General features: G+C 45.1%; 1 protein-coding gene across 1 annotated transcript in view; it reads left to right on the top strand.

The window, feature by feature from the left end:
- The window catches only part of LOC120063930 (low-density lipoprotein receptor-related protein 1B-like), a 345986-nt gene that overhangs the window by 82196 nt on the left and 247627 nt on the right, over positions 1 to 16163 (top strand). The window contains 4 exon segments of the mRNA XM_039014240.1: positions 1011 to 1133; positions 1345 to 1485; positions 2266 to 2391; positions 3220 to 3336. Of these exon segments, the coding sequence (XP_038870168.1) occupies positions 1011 to 1133; positions 1345 to 1485; positions 2266 to 2391; positions 3220 to 3336 (507 nt within the window).

Genomic DNA, 16163 nt, shown 5'->3' with positions numbered 1-16163 from the left:
AGCAACATCAGCACAAGAACTGTTTGCTGGGAGCTTCATGAAATGGTGTGTGGCCAAGCAGCTGCACACCATGTACAATGCCAATTGTTGGCTTGAGTGGTGTAAAGCTCGCTGCCATTGGACTCTGGAGCAGTGGAAGCGCTTTCTCTGGAGTGATGAATCACGCTTCACCATTTGGCAGGCCGATGGATGAATCTGGGTTTGGCAGATGCCAGGAGAATACTACATGCCTGAATGCATAGTGCCAACTGTAAAGTTTTGTGGAGGAGGAATAATGGCCTGGGGCTATTTTTCATGGTTTGGGCTAGGCCCCTTAGTTACAGTGAAGGGAAATCTTAACGCTACAGCATACAATGACATTCTAGACGATTCTGTGCTTCCAACTTTGTGGCAACAGTTTAGGAAGGCCCTTTCCTGTTTCAGCATGACAATGGCCCGTGCACAAAGCGAGGTCCATACAGAAATGGTTTGTTGAGATCGGTGTGGAAGAACTTGACTGGCCTGCACAGAGTCTTGACCTCAACCCCATTGAACACCTTTGGGATTAATTGGAACGCCGACTGAGAGCCAGGCCTAATCACCCAACATATGTCCCGACCTCACTAATGCTCTTGTGGCTGAATGGAAGCAAGTCCCCGCAGAAATATTCCAACATTTAGTGGAAAGCCTTCTCAGAAGAGTTGAGGTTGTTTTAGCAGCAAAGGGGTGCCCGCTCCATATTAAGGCTTATGATTTTGGAATGAGATGTCCAACGAGCAGTTGTCCACATACCTTTGGCCATGTAGTGTAGATGACGTGGCACCCACCTGCCACATTCTTCTCAAACAGGAAATGGCTTTTGTGTTAAGATGTTTTATGTGTGTTTCTTCACAATTCACAGTTGTTCATAGAGAGATGACGACAGACAGAACAACAATAGAGACACATGACAAAATACAATAATAATGCTTTCGAAGAATAGGATTTGAGGTTAACAGTGGTATGATTATTTTCCTACTCTGTATTTCCAGGTGACAATGCATGCAGTGTGAATTATGGGGGATGCGGTACCCTCTGCCTCGCTATCCCAGGGGGCAGAGTGTGTGCCTGTGCTGACAACCAGCTCCTGGAGAAGAACAATGTCACCTGCTCAGGTACTGTAAGACCATGCAGTGAATCAGCCAGAGCAGTATATTGCACCGTAGGCAAACTATGAACATGGTTTTCTCTCACAGCTATTTTGTGTGATTTCAGTGTAAAGTATGCTTTACTTTTCAATGGAATTCATTCCACTGTGGTTTAATTTGTCTCATGTCTGTTTCTCTGGTATTAATGTTAGTTTCCCTGTTATGTCTGTTAATTAAGTGTCGTCTGGGGTGGTGGAGCCACAGCACTGTAAGAGCGATGAGTTTCAGTGTAGTAACCATCGTTGTATCCGTGCGTCATGGAAGTGCGACGGGGACGATGACTGTCTGGATGGGAGTGACGAGGAGATCCATAGCTGCTGTGTGTATTTATCTGTCCACCCCATCCACACACACACACACACACACACACACACACACACACACACACACACACACACACACACACACACACACACACACACACACACACACACACACACACACACACACACGCACACACACACAAACATCACTTAGCATGCAACGTTGCACAAAGTGATATTTTCTTGCTATCAACTTTTATCTTGCTAAATGTCATTGATATGATTCAAAGATGGTGAATACGGCCCCCTCCCCTCTTTTCTTCCCCTCATCCCCCATCTATTCGCCTCAGAAGAGAATTGGCTGTTGAGTGGATCGATAAGATAAACAGCATGTTAGACGCTTGGGTGCTGACTCATTTCTCACTATGAAAAATACTATAATGTAATCTTCTGCCAGAATTATCAGAATTGCTAAATCTATTATCTGCTCTGCTGGAATGTCAGCATGGTTTTTCAAAGTGTTCTCCTTTGGGGACAGCCGAAGAACCCTTTTAGGTTTTAGATAGCACCTTTTTTTCCAACAGTGTATAACAAGGTTTGAGACATTCTCTGACCCAAATTCCTGCTTCGCATTGATGTCTGTCATTCTCTGTGGTTTGTACTGTACCTCAGATTTTCGTGAAGTCAAAGTTGGACTTTTAAAGTTAGAAACTGTAAATGTCAGATTTGTAAATCCTTTAGACGGCATTCTATTCCACAAAGAAGTTCAATTAGAACATTTTTAAAACAAAAAACGTTGCTTTGGTAATATGAGTGTCTCTGTCTATCTGTTTCAGCGAACCACAATTGTTCCAATGACCAGTTCAAGTGCCTCAACAATCACTGCATCCCTAAGAGATGGCTGTGTGATGGAACCAATGACTGTGGGAACAATGAGGATGAGTCCAACACCACATGTTCAGGTAACTGATACAATACCTCAGCTTTTTCTCAGATCTGCAGTCTAGCAATTGTGTTATGTAGTAGATCTACCTGCCGTTTTCTGAGCTATGGAAATATATTGATGTGGTATATTTCAGTTAAGCAGTTGGACTGTGTATTCTAAAAAATATATATATATATCAAACCTCTGCCCCCTTAAAAACTCTGTTTAGAGTTTTGTGCTTAAGCTCTACATTGACAGATAGGTTTCAGCACATCACAATATCAAATAGCAACATTCATAGTGGTGTCTTATGGCACTAAACAAGCCAGCAGGTACAGTGTGATCAATCTCAAGTGAAAGCTCAGAATCAAAGAAGTTTAGCACTCTCAAGAGTTAACTTTTCCTGATATTGAGTTAGTGTCAGAATCACTTATGTCAGAATCACCCTGCAGAAGTGTTTTTTTCCCTCCTCACAATAACAGCTCTTAGCCTTCCAGGATCAATCAATGAATATCAGTGGGGGTGACTAATGTTGCCTTGTAATCAGATAGACATGCATGTTACACAGCACCAACCACCTCGTGTGATATGCTGGTGCTGCTGTCCTTGCATGTCTGTCTCTGTCATGGACATAGAGTACATGTGACTGAAAGGTTTGTGTAAGGGCGCCACTCATTTCCTCCAGACTTGATATATGTGATATATCTGTGATGGAGAGATCAATTTAAGCTCCACAGGCCTGACATTGACATGCCATATGATTGAATGATCATTAGGGGGCTGAACACGTCTGGCTTTGACTTGATACCCATGTGATCGAATTACAAATGCGCTTCTGTCTTCCATGTCTCTCTCTCTCTCTCAGCCCAGGCCTGTCAGCCCAACCAGTTCTCCTGTCGGAACGGACGCTGTATCCCCCTGGCCTGGCGCTGCGACCGGGACGACGACTGCGGGGACATGTCCGATGAGACATCATCCTGTGGTGAGTCAGACTTTGAATCTGCATTCTCTGGCCCTGAAACCTGAATCTACCCCCATTGACATCGATGCATGATTTATATGATTGTTAAGTGGGTTAAGCTTGAGCATCTCAAGTTAGGTTTTGGCCCTAAAAGAGTATTCATACTAAAAGGACCTTGTAGACATGTTAACACAATACACCACACACTCTCTCTGGGAAGCAACAGAGTAAAGGAAAGTGCAGGGTTTATAAACGGCAAGAGAGGCTTTCAAAGAAGATGTGACCACTGTTATGATGACACTGACAGTTCTGACGATTCCATTGACCACATCCCCAACCTTGAGAGGAAACCAAAAGGATACACCGCTGTGAGCTGTAGCTCAAAGGAAATGGTTCAGTGGAAAAGACCGCTCAGCCTATAGTGACCTAACTACACCAGAGAAGCCTTAAAAGCATTGCAAAAATATAACCTCCTGGTGAGACAACTGAATGCTAGCTTGGCTATTTGAACTCTTAGTGTGTGTTCTTGTCTAGTGCACAGCAGCCGGTTGCTTATATTTCTCTCAAAGTATAGCCTTAGTGCTTTCCTCTCTCTTACTGGAGATATAATGCTTGGTCTTAGCTCCTAGTTTTTGGGAACTAAAATGCAATATCCACTTGAACAAACAAATATCCAATTTCTCAAACACAGGTTGTTGAATACCATTACTGAGCAGACTATTGGGTTACCTTTGAGTTGGCATAGTATTGGTTGTGAAGAGGTGCATGAGTGTACCAGTGTGCTTGTTATTGGTTGACCAGTAGTGCTGTGAAATAAGAATAGAGATATTATAACATGTCCTTGGCATCTGACAAGAATGTCCCATTTATTAATTTATTAGGACCTTGAATACTTTCTTGTCTCTCTATTTTCTTTCGCTTGCTTCATTCATGTAAGAAGTGAGTTTTAGCAGTTACATTACTGAATAGTCCTCTGGGCCAGGAGCTCAGAATTCACTAGCTCAGTGTTCTAACTTACAATGAGACAGTTGCTGCCAAATAAGACTTGTAGTATTTAAAAAAAAAAGTTGTATTATTGCAGAATTACAGGATCTATCAAAACTGAAATCAAAGTAAGTTTTAGTGCATGTAATTTGAGTGACCGAACAGTTTATTTAGTTTTCATATGGTAGACTTTTTTTCTGTATGGTACTATAGTCAAATCGCGCAACTATACTATTTTGACTCGTTCAGAGGGAACTTTCCTGGCCATAAATTCTGTATTTAGTGATGTGATGTGGAAATAGAATTACTCAACAAGCGTAAAAGAAGTGAGAAAAAATTTATTTGAAAGGTTTTTAAACCTCTTTGATGTTAAGTCCCCTATTTAGCGGACTTTGAGAGGTTCTGGAACGGCTACGACTGACATTTTGGTGTACAAAGCGCTCTGTGAACATCGCTTCACACCCCACATTTGCATCGGGAATGACGTGTAACATTTTTTGGCCTATCCAGACAATGAATCGATTTTCTCTCCCTCTGATCGACAGAGCCCAGCCTGGGAGATGGCATATAAAAGGGGACAGTCTTATCGATTTCAGCAATCGTGGTCCCATGTTGCTCTGATATTCGCAGCCAGATATAGAGCTCTCAACATGAAAAAGTACTAAATCATTTTGTATAATTGAAACACAACCACTTTATGTTGGTCCCAGAGGGATGAAATCACGTTGTTTGTTATGCTGAAGTTCTAACGTGTCTGCAGGCATTCGAGTTGTGTCTGTGCGTCGGTTCAGATGAGGCTTGGTATGGCAGAAAATGCCCTGTCGTCAGTTATATGAAATGGGGCCAAATTTGTAGTCACGAAATACACTACATGGACAAAGGTATGTGGACACTTGCTCGTCTAAAATCTCATTCCAAAATCATAGGCCTTAATTCTTATGGCTGCAGGGGCAGTATTGAGTAGCTTGGATGAAAAGTTGCCCAGAGGTGCCCAGAGTAAACTGCCTGCTCCTCAGTCCCAGTTGCTAATATATGCATATTATTACTAGTATTGGATAGAAAACACTCTTAAGTTTCTAAAACTGTTTGAATGATGTCTGTGAGTATAACAGAACTCATATGGCAGGCAAAAACCAGAGAAAGAAATCCAACCAGGAAGTGGGAAATCTGAGGTTTGTAGGTTTTCAACTCATCACCTATCGAATACACAGTGGGATATGGGTCAGTCTGCACTTCCTACGGCTTCCACTAGATGTCAACAGTCTGTAGAACCTTGTCTGATGCTTCTACTGTGAAGTGGGGCCGAAAGAGACGGGAATGAGTCAGGTCTATCATGAGCTGACCATGCTCTGACCATGCGCGTTCACATGAGAGGGAGCTCTGTTCCATCGCTCTTCTGAAGACAATGGAATTCTCCGGTTGGAACATTATTGAAGATTTATGTTAAAAACATCCTAAAGATTGATTCAATACATCATTTGACATGTTTCTACTGACTGTTACGGAACTTTTTGACATTTCGTCTGCTTTTAGTGAACGCGCTTCCTGACTTTGGATTTGTTTACCAAACACGCTAACAAAAATAGCTATTTGGACATAAATGATGGACATTACCGAACAAAACAAACATTTCTTGTGGAAGTGGGAGTCCTGGGAGTGCATTCCGACGAAGATCAGCAAAGGTAAGTGAAGATTTATAATGCTATTTATAACTTTTGTTGACTCCACAATTTGGCAGGTAACTGTATGGCTTCCTTTTGTGGCTGAACGCTGTTCTCAGATTATTGAATATTGTGCTTTTGCCGTAAAGCTTTTTTGAAATCCGACACAGCGGTTGCATTAAGAACAAGTGTATCTTTAATTCTATGTAAAACATGTATCTTTCATCAAAGTTTATGATGAGTTTTTCTGATATTTTATGTGGCTCTGCAATTTCTCAGGATATTTTGGAGGCATTTCTGAACATGGCGCCAATGTAAACTGAGGTTTTTGGATATAAATATGAACTTTATTGAACAAAACATATATGTATTGTGTAACATGAAGTCCTATGAGTGTCATCTGATGAAGATCATCAAAAGTTAAGGATTAATTTCATCTCTATTTCTGCTTTTTTTGACACCTGTCTTTGGCTGGAAAAATTGCTGTTTTTCTGTGATTTTGCGGTGACCTAACATAATCGTTTGTGGTGCTTTCACTGTAAAGCCTTTTTTTGAAATTGGACACTGTGGTGGGATTAACAAGAAGTGTATCTTTAAAATGGTGTGAAATACTTGTATGCTTGAGGAATTTTAATTATGAGATTTCTGTTGTTTGAATTTGGCGCCCTGCACTTTCACTGGCTGTTGTCATATGATCCCTTTAATGGGATTGCAGCCATAAGAAGTTTTAATATGGAGATGGTCCCCTCTTTGCTGCTATAACATCCTCCACTCTTCTGGGAAGGCTTTCCACTAGATGTTAGAACATTGCTGCGGGACTTGCTTCCATTCAGCCAAAAGAGCATTAGTGAGGTTGGGCACTGATGTTGAGCTATTAGGCCTGTTCCAATTAATCCCAAAGTCATCTGATGGGGTTGAGGTCAGGACTCTGTGCAGGTCAGTCAAGTTTTTCCACAGTGATCTCAACAAACCATTTCTGTATGGACCTTGCTTTGTGCACAGGGACATTGTCATGCTAAAACAGGAAAGGGCCATCCCCAAACTGTTGCCACAATGTTGAAAGCACAGAATCGTCTAGAATGTCATTGTATGCTGTAGCATTAAGATTTCATTTCACTGGAACTAAGGGACCTAGCCCGAACCACAAACAACTGTCCCAGACCATTATTCCTCAACTTTATAGTTGGCACTATGCATTCGGGCAGGTAGCGTTCTCCTGGAATCCGTCGAACCCAGATTCGACCGTCGGACTGCCAGATGGTGAAGCGTGATTCATCACTCCAGAGAACGTATTTTCACTGCTCCAGAGTCCAATGGCGGTGAGCTTTACACCACTCCAGCCGAAACTTGGCATTGCACATGGGGATCTTAGGCTTGTGTGTTCCTGTTCGGCCATGGAAACCCATTTCATGAAGCTCCAGACAAATAGTTATTGTGCTGACGTTGCTTCCGGGAGGCAGTTTGGAACTCGGTAGTGATTGTTGCAACCAAGGACAGGCTATTTGTACGCTCTACGCGCTTCAGCATTCGCCTATACCTGTCACGATCTTTCAAGATCGAACCCAGAAGCAGACCAGGACAAGGAGCGTAGGAAGAAGGTGAGTATTTATTTACAGTGAAATGTGAAAAGGTAGATATATCCAGATGGCGTAGCGGGCAGCGGTGGTGAGTAGATGAGAGGAAATAGGTGAATCCAATGTAGTAGCAGAATCCTCTGTCAACCAGGCGGGAATGGAGTGAATGATCCAGGTGAGTAACTGAAGACAAAACAAACGGAGGTAAGTTCAAGGCAAGCAATACGTAAATGAAAACAACAAAACAAATTCTATCCAACTGGAGTCTGGTACTCAGGCACAACATACTGTTCATGGCTAACGATCCGGCAGGGAATGGAAGTCAGGTCAGAGCTTTTGAAGGGTAGAGATGATGATCAGGACAGGTGTGCAGATTACTGACGGGAAACAGGTGCGGGTGAAATCAATCTCCCAATGAGCTAATTCGCCCGGCAACCAGACAGGGTGCGTTCCAGGACACCTGAAACACACTCCAGGACAGACACACAGGCAAACCCAGACTCAGGAAGCGGGATTCGTGACAGTACCCCCCCCTCCGACGAACGCCACCGGGCGGACTACCTGGAGCGCCAGGATGGAGGCGGTAGAAGTCACGAATCAGGTCGTCATCCAGAATCTGTCGCCGAGGAATCCAACTCCTCTCCTCTGGACCATATCCTTCCCAGTCCACTAGAAACTGGTACCCTCGACCCCGCCGTCTGGAGTCCATGATGCGGCGCACCGTGTAGACAGGACCACCTCCGATCATCCGAGGAGGAGGAGGACGAGGAGGAGGAGGCAACAGAGGACTGAGGTGAACCGGCTTGAGACAGGAGACATGAAAAGTGGGATGCACTCTAAGTGTTGCAGGCAACTTGAGTCGAACCACCACAGGATTTATGATTCTCTCCACTACAAACGGACCAATGAACTTAGGTGACAACTTCCTTGACTCCGTCCGTAGAGGAAGATCCCGTGTAGCCAACCAAACCTTATCTCCAACCGTATAAGCTGGGGCAGGAATACGGCGACGGTTCGCCTGTATCTGATACCGGTCAGAAACTCTAAGGAGAGCCTTCCTGGCCCGATGCCAGGTCCGGTGGCAACGACGAATATGGGTCTGGACAGAGGGAACCGAGAGATCCCTCTCCTGAGAAGGAAACAAAGGAGGTTGGTATCCGTAAAGGCATTGGAAGGGGGACATCCCCGTGGCAGATGAAGGAAGGGTATTATGGGCATACTCAACCCAGGGTAATTGAGATGACCAAGAGGTGGGATCAGAGGAGACAAGACAACGCAGCGTGGACTCCATCTTCTGGTTGGCTCTCTCCGCTTGACCATTAGATTGTGGGTGAAATCCAGAAGTGAGACTGACTGTAGCTCCAATGGCCAAACAGAAGGATTTCCAGACAGCAGAGGTAAACTGAGGACCACGGTCAGACACAATGTCACTGGGCAATCCGTGAACCCTGAAAACCTCCCTGACCAGGATCTCGGACGTCTCCGTAGCCGATGGAAGCTTGGAGAGAGGAACAAAATGAGCAAACTTGCTGAATCTGTCCACAATGGTCAGAATGACCGTGTTCCCAACAGAAGGGGGCAATCCCGTGACAAAATCCAGGGCCAGATGCGACCAAGGTCGCCGAGGAATAGGTAGGGGGTGAAGAAGCCCAGAGCTGGGCCGATTGGTACTCTTGTTCTGGGCACAAACAGGACATGCGGCAACAAACCTCCGGGTATCTTCTCCCATAGCAGGCCACCAAAAACGTCTGCGCAGTAGTGCCATAGTCCGAGCAACGCCAGGGTGACAAGCTATCTTGCTGGCGTGGGACCACTGAAGGACAGCAGAACGGACCGACTCGGGTACGAACAACCGACCGGGTGGACCGTTACCGGGGCCGGGCTGCGTCCGAAGGGCCGCCATCACATCCTCCTCTATCCTCCATGTAACGGCTCCCACGACAACATTCTGGGGAAGAATCGTCTCAGTCTTGACCCCACTCTCCTCCGTCTTAGAGAACATCCGGGACAGGGCGTCCGCCTTCCCGTTCTTAGACCCAGGTCGGAACGTCAGGGAAAAATTGAAACGTCCAAAAAACAAGGCCCACCTAGCCTGACGGGCGTTGAGACGTTTAGCCGATTGTACGTAAGCCAGATTCTTGTGGTCAGTCCAGACCACAAACGGTTGCTCCGCTCCCTCCAACCAGTGCCGCCACTCCTCCAAGGCAAGCTTCACAGCGAGAAGCTCCCGGTTACCCACATCGTAGTTTCTTTCAGCTGGAGAAAGACGACCAGAGTAGAAAGCGCAGGGATGGAGTTTACCGTCAGTGGAGCTACGCTGGGACAGGATGGCGCCCACACCCACATCAGAAGCATCCACTTCCACAACGAACTGACGGGAAGTGTCAGGTTGAGAGAGAATCGGGGCGTTGGTGAATCGGCTCTTCAAGTCCAGAAATGCTCGGTCTGCCTCAGGAGTCCAACAGAACTTTCTGGTGCAAGACGTCAGGGCAGTTAAAGGTGCAGCCACCCGGCTGTAGTCACGGATAAACCTCCGATAAAAATTCGCAAACCCCAGGAATCTCTGGAGCTGCAATCTTGTACCGGGCTGGACCCAATCCCGAACCGCCCGAACCTTCTCTTGGTCCATCTTGATCTCTCCCCTGGATATGATGTACCCGAGGAAGGACGTTGTATGGGCGTGAAAATCACACTTCTCCGCCTTCACGAACAGACGGTTCTCCAATAACCGCTGCAGGACCTGCTTGACATGCAGAACGTGGCTAGAAAGCTCCTTTGAGAAGATGAGGATATCATCCAGGTAAACGAACACAAAAATACCAATCATATCTCTCAAAACGTCATTCACCATACTTTGGAACACCGCCGGAGCGTTGGTCAGTCCAAACGGCATCACCTGGTACTCAAAATGTCCCATCGGAGTATTGAACCCAGTCAACCACTCGTCCCCCTCCTTGATCCGAACCAAATGATAAGCATTACGTAAATCAAGCTTCGTAAAAACCGTAGCACCCTGTAAGGAATCGAAAGCCGAGCTCATCAAGGGCAGGGGATACTTGTTCTTAACCGTAATCTCATTCAAACCCCGATAATCAATACACGGTCGAAGAGAACCATCCTTCTTGCTCACAAAAAAAAATCCTGCTCCCAAAGGTGATGACGATGGCCGAATGAGACCTGTAGCTAGAGACTCCTTGATGTAGGTCTCCAAGGCCTCACGTTCCGGTCGAGAGATACTGTATAACCGTCCCTTGGGAAAGGCAGATCCAGGAAACAGATTAATCGCACAATCATAAGGTCGGTGGGGAGGAAGAGACAGAGCCTTCTGTTTACTGAATACCTCACCCAACTCGTGATATGTTTCTGGAACCAGGGACAAATCAGGAGGAGCAGAGTCACTGACCTGACTGGAAACAGCAGGAGAACAGGCAGTCCTAAGGCAGTTAGCATGACACTCAATGTTCCAACTAGTTACCTTCCCTGTCACCCAATCAAACGAGGGATTGTGTTCCTTCAGCCAGGGGTAACCAAGAACCAGAGGAACATGGGGCGAGGACAAAATGAAGAAAGAGATAAACTCTGAATGATTTCCCGACACCAACATCTTAACCGGTTCAGTCCTCATAGTGATCCGTGCCAGACTACTGCCGTTCAGAGTGGTTGCTTCAATGGCTTCCGGCAATTGCTCCTTGGAAAGCCCCAGCTGTTCCACCAAGTCGGCATCCATAAAGTTGCCATCGGCACCTGAATCGATAAAAGCGTTCAGGTCAAAACTCTGATCCTTATTCATAAGGGTCGCAGGAAAACGGGGTCTGACAAGATCCTTGAGAGATTGAAACTGGCTCGCTAAAATTCCTCCCAAATTTAGCGAGCCGGGCAGTTTAACGGGCGCTGTGGACAAGCGGAGTTGTAATGTCCCGATCTACCACAGTAGAAAGAGCTATTGGTCTCACGTCTACGTTGGCGCTCCTCCTTAGTTAGCCCGTGTCGCCCCACTTGCATTGGTTCAGAATCTGGTGGCAAGACTCCTCCACTAATCCCGTGTGGAGAATAACGATCAATACGTCCTGGTTCACCTCCTGAACCGAATGGTAACCGAGTTACAGATTGATTGGATAGACCCCACTGCTTCTCCCTCCTTCTCTCTCGGACTCTATTATCAACCCGAATAGATAAAGCGACCAAGCTGTCTAAGTCACTAGGCTCTGGATAAGAAATCAGCTCATCCTTAAGTTCATCTGACAACCCCTTGTAAAAAACCGCTTGTAGTGACTCCTCATTCCAACCACTCTCCACAGCCAATGTCCTGAACTCAATCATAAAATCTGCCACACTGCGATCTCCTTGGCGAAGAGAGAACAAACGTTTAGCTGCGTCCTTACCTCGGACTGGATGATCAAAAAGCTTCCTCATCTCTCCCGTGAACTCCTGATATGAAGCCGTGCAGGTTCCCTGTCGTTCCCAAACGGCTGAAGCCCATTCCAGAGCTCTTCCACGCAACAGTTCAATAACCAAGGCTATCCTAGCCTTGTCAGTGGCGTAAGAATGGGGCTGTAGATCAAACACTAACCCACACTGCATAAGAAACGAACGGCATTTTCCCAAATCCCCTTCATATTTATCAGGCGTCGGTACCTTGGGTTCACGAAATGGAACCGCTTCAGACACGGCAGGTGAGATGGGTGAAACCGGTGGTGAATGAATCACCTGCAAACTGAGCTGATCCTGGACTTGTGTCAAGCTAGCAGATAAATTCTGGATCGAACTCGCTATCTCCTGTAGCGCCGTATTGTGTTGTCCCAATTTCTTCTCCTGCAGGGTAATGGCATGGCAAACGGAGTCCAGGTCCGCTGGGTTCATTACTGGCCGGATCGTTCTGTCACGATCTTTCAAGATCGAACCCAGAAGCAGACCAGGACAAGGAGCGTAGGAAGAAGGTGAGTATTTATTTACAGTGAAATGTGAAAAGGTAGATATATCCAGATGGCGTAGCGGGCAGCGGTGGTGAGTAGATGAGAGGAAATAGGTGAATCCAATGTAGTAGCAGAATCCTCTGTCAACCAGGCGGGAATGGAGTGAATGATCCAGGTGAGTAACTGAAGACAAAACAAATGGAGGTAAGTTCAAGGCAAGCAATACGTAAATGAAAACAACAAAACAAATTCTATCCAACTGGAGTCTGGTACTCAGGCACAACATACTGTTCATGGCTAACGATCCGGCAGGGAATGGAAGTCAGGTCAGAGCTTTTGAAGGGTAGAGATGATGATCAGGACAGGTGTGCAGATTACTGACGGGAAACAGGTGCGGGTGAAATCAATCTCCCAATGAGCTAATTCGCCCGGCAACCAGACAGGGTGCGTTCCAGGACACCTGAAACACACTCCAGGACAGACACACAGGCAAACCCAGACTCAGGAAGCGGGATTCGTGACAATACCGTTCTGTGAGCTTTTGTGGCTTACCACTTTGTGGCTGAGCCGTTGTTGCTCCTAGACATTTCCACTTCACAATAACAGCACTTACATTTGACCGGGGCAGCTCTAGCAGGGCAGACATTTGACAAACTGACTTGTTGGAAAGGTGGCATCCTGTGACGGTGCCACGTTGAAAGTCACTGAGCTCTTCAGTAAGGCCATTCTAACGCCAATGTTTGTCTATGGAGGTTGCATGGCTGTCTGCTCAATTTTATACACCTGTCAGCAACGGGTGTGGCTGAAGTAGCCGAATCCACTATTTTAAAGGTGTGTCTACATACTTTTGGCAATGTAGCGTATGATCATATTCATTTTATAGTTATAAGAAAGATTAAATCTCATAGTAAGTTGTTTATAATTGTACTGTTACTATATTTTGAAAGCATTTCAGTCATTTCAAGCCCTATTCCCCCACTTTTGTTGAGTAGGAAAAAAATATTGTATGATGTTTTTATATTTTCATATTTTCATAATATTTGTACTATGTATTTGAGCTTCTATCCTCAAATGTGAGTCAATGTGTAACTATTTTTACCAGAAAGGTGAGTTCCAGAACTTTCTAGAACTATGCAGCATTATAGTTTTGTTTATGGCCATCTCATGAAAATGAATTACTCTTGGATATGTCTATTTAGGTGAAAATCTACATTTTGCTGTAACGTTCAACCTCCCATCTCTTCATTATATGTGGTAAGGATGGCACATATCAGTCTCTGATGATCAGTGCCAGGCACTGCATAGTGTTGTATCGTCTCCGACTCTCCGTTGTGTGCCTACTAAGCTGCTTCAATACACAGTCACAAACAACCAGAGTGTAAGCTGTAATTAAAGTTTATGCTCGGCTTCATTCAATCATAATCAAGCTGCGCTCCAAAACATATTCTCTCCCATACTGTTGTTTGAGGTTCCTCAGGCATTACTGCTCTGTAGGAGTTCTCACCGCGTCTCTGGCAGTTCAATTTGCTCCACTGCAGCGACGATGGGTTTTAAACACCTGAAGCTCCACACGTCGTGGTGCCACTGCCATTTGAGATGGATGCTAATTTGAATTTTGTTTGCTAGAAGTATGGTAGTTGTCAACCTGTATGTTGAACCCAGAATCTCCCCTCCGTCGACTAGACTGAGAAACTAACCAGACATTATTTATGCATGTTGATATTTATTTTTAATGAGTGTTAAACCTCAACCAGACGGTCGCTGTCGAAGATAACTAAAATCCTTAGAGCGAAAATGTAGAAGACAAGTGTGGTAAACATTCACTATGTCCTAGCTAATGCCCTAGGTGTTTGTAGCAGTAGGGATTCCAAATAATCCAATAAAATGTAGTCTCTGAATTCAAACCAAAGTCTATAAAGCTCCTGGCCTCCAATGGAAATATCTCAGAAAGTGTGTTATATGTGATGCGAATACAAATGTAGATCACATGTATTTAGGGGTCATCCAAATCCATATGCCCAGATTCACATTGACACTAATAGTGGGTGGAATATTTAGCCACCAGCACCATCAACAACAGTTAGAGAAAGTGAGAGCTAGTGTCTCTTTGAGCACACTGGAAGAAGTAAGGAGCAGATGTTGGTTAATTACCGAGATGTTAGTTGGTTTTGAACAGGCAGCTAGCAGAATCACTGTCTGTCTAAGCAGCACTAGCTGGTGTGTTTAGGTGGTTGTTTTTTCCACCAAGCTCACCACTTGGTGAAAAAACCAACCTTGCTTAACTTCCAATGGGAAAACTGTTTCTTGTTGTGCTGCCACTGCTGCTCACTGTCATCAAATAAAGCAGCGTTTCTTTCTCTACATTACTTTCGATTAACCAAAGGCAAAACATCTGGACATGTATCATGTTTGTTTCTTTCTCCAATTACATTTTTTATGTCATGTTTTTGTCTTAAAGCCTGATTCTGTATTTTTGCAGGTCTCATTGATGAGACTTAATTATGAGTTTTGATTAGTTTGAATGTGATTTGAAGCACTTCTTAGAATCTTAGATTAGCTTTTCTACCTGAAAACAAGCATCATAGTTTTTTTCTAACAAATACGGAACACATTTTAACCTTTCCAAAAGGTGCATGCAAATTAAGGGTGACATTTACAACAGCTACACTTGCATGCAACACACTGTATGTCCATGGAGAATTAGAGCACCTCCTCCCAGGCTAGGAAACAGTGTCACCACCGATAAATCTACGATAATTGAGAATTTAAGCATTTTTCTACGGCTGCCCATGCTTTCCACCTGGCTACCCCTACCCCCGTCAACAGCTCTGCACCCCCAACAGCAACTTGCCCAAGCCTCCCCCATTTCTCCTTCACCCAAATCCAGAGAGCTGATGTTCTGAAAGAGCTGCAAAATCTGGACCCCTACAAATCAGCTGGGCTAGACAATCTGGGCTAGACAACCCTCTCTTTCTAAAGTTATCCGCTGAAATTGTTGCAACCCTTATTACTAGCCTGTTCAACCTCTCTTTCGTATTGTCTGAGATCCCTAAAGATTGGAAAGCTGCCGCAGTCATCCCCCTCTTCAAAGGGGGAGACACTCTAGACCCAAACTGTTACAGACCTATATCTATCCTACCCTGCCTTTCTAAAGTCTTCGAAAGCCAAGTTAACAAACAGATCACCGACCATTTCGAATCCCACCATACCTTCTCCGCTATGCAATCTGGTTTCCGAGCTGGTCATGGGTGCACCGCATCCACGCTCAAGGTCCTAAACGATATCATAACCGCCATCGATAAAAGACAATACTGTGCAGGCTTTCGACTCTGTCAATCACCGCATTCTTATCGGCAGACTCAACAGCCTTGGTTTCACAAATGACTGCCTTGCCTGGTTCACCAACTACTTTTCAGACAGAGTTCAGTGTGTCAAATCGGAGGGCCTGTTGTCCGGACCTCTGGCAGTCTCTATGGGAGTGCCACAGGGTTTAATTCTCGGGCCGACTCTTTTCTCTGTATACATCAATGATGTCGCTTTTGCTGCTGGTGATTCTCTGATCCACCTCTACGCAGACTACACCATTCTATATACTTCTGGCCCTTCTTTGGACACTGTGTTAACAAGCCTCCAGATGAGCTTCAATGCCATACAACACTCCTTCCGTGGCCTCCAACTGCTCTTTAATGCAAGTAAAACTAAATGCATTGTCACGC

Source organism: Salvelinus namaycush, chromosome 19 (genome assembly GCF_016432855.1).
Source record: "Salvelinus namaycush isolate Seneca chromosome 19, SaNama_1.0, whole genome shotgun sequence".
NCBI classification, from domain to species: Eukaryota; Metazoa; Chordata; class Actinopteri; order Salmoniformes; family Salmonidae; genus Salvelinus; species Salvelinus namaycush.
Note: the sequence above shows the minus strand (reverse complement) of the source record. Positions and strands in the feature narration are given on the sequence as shown.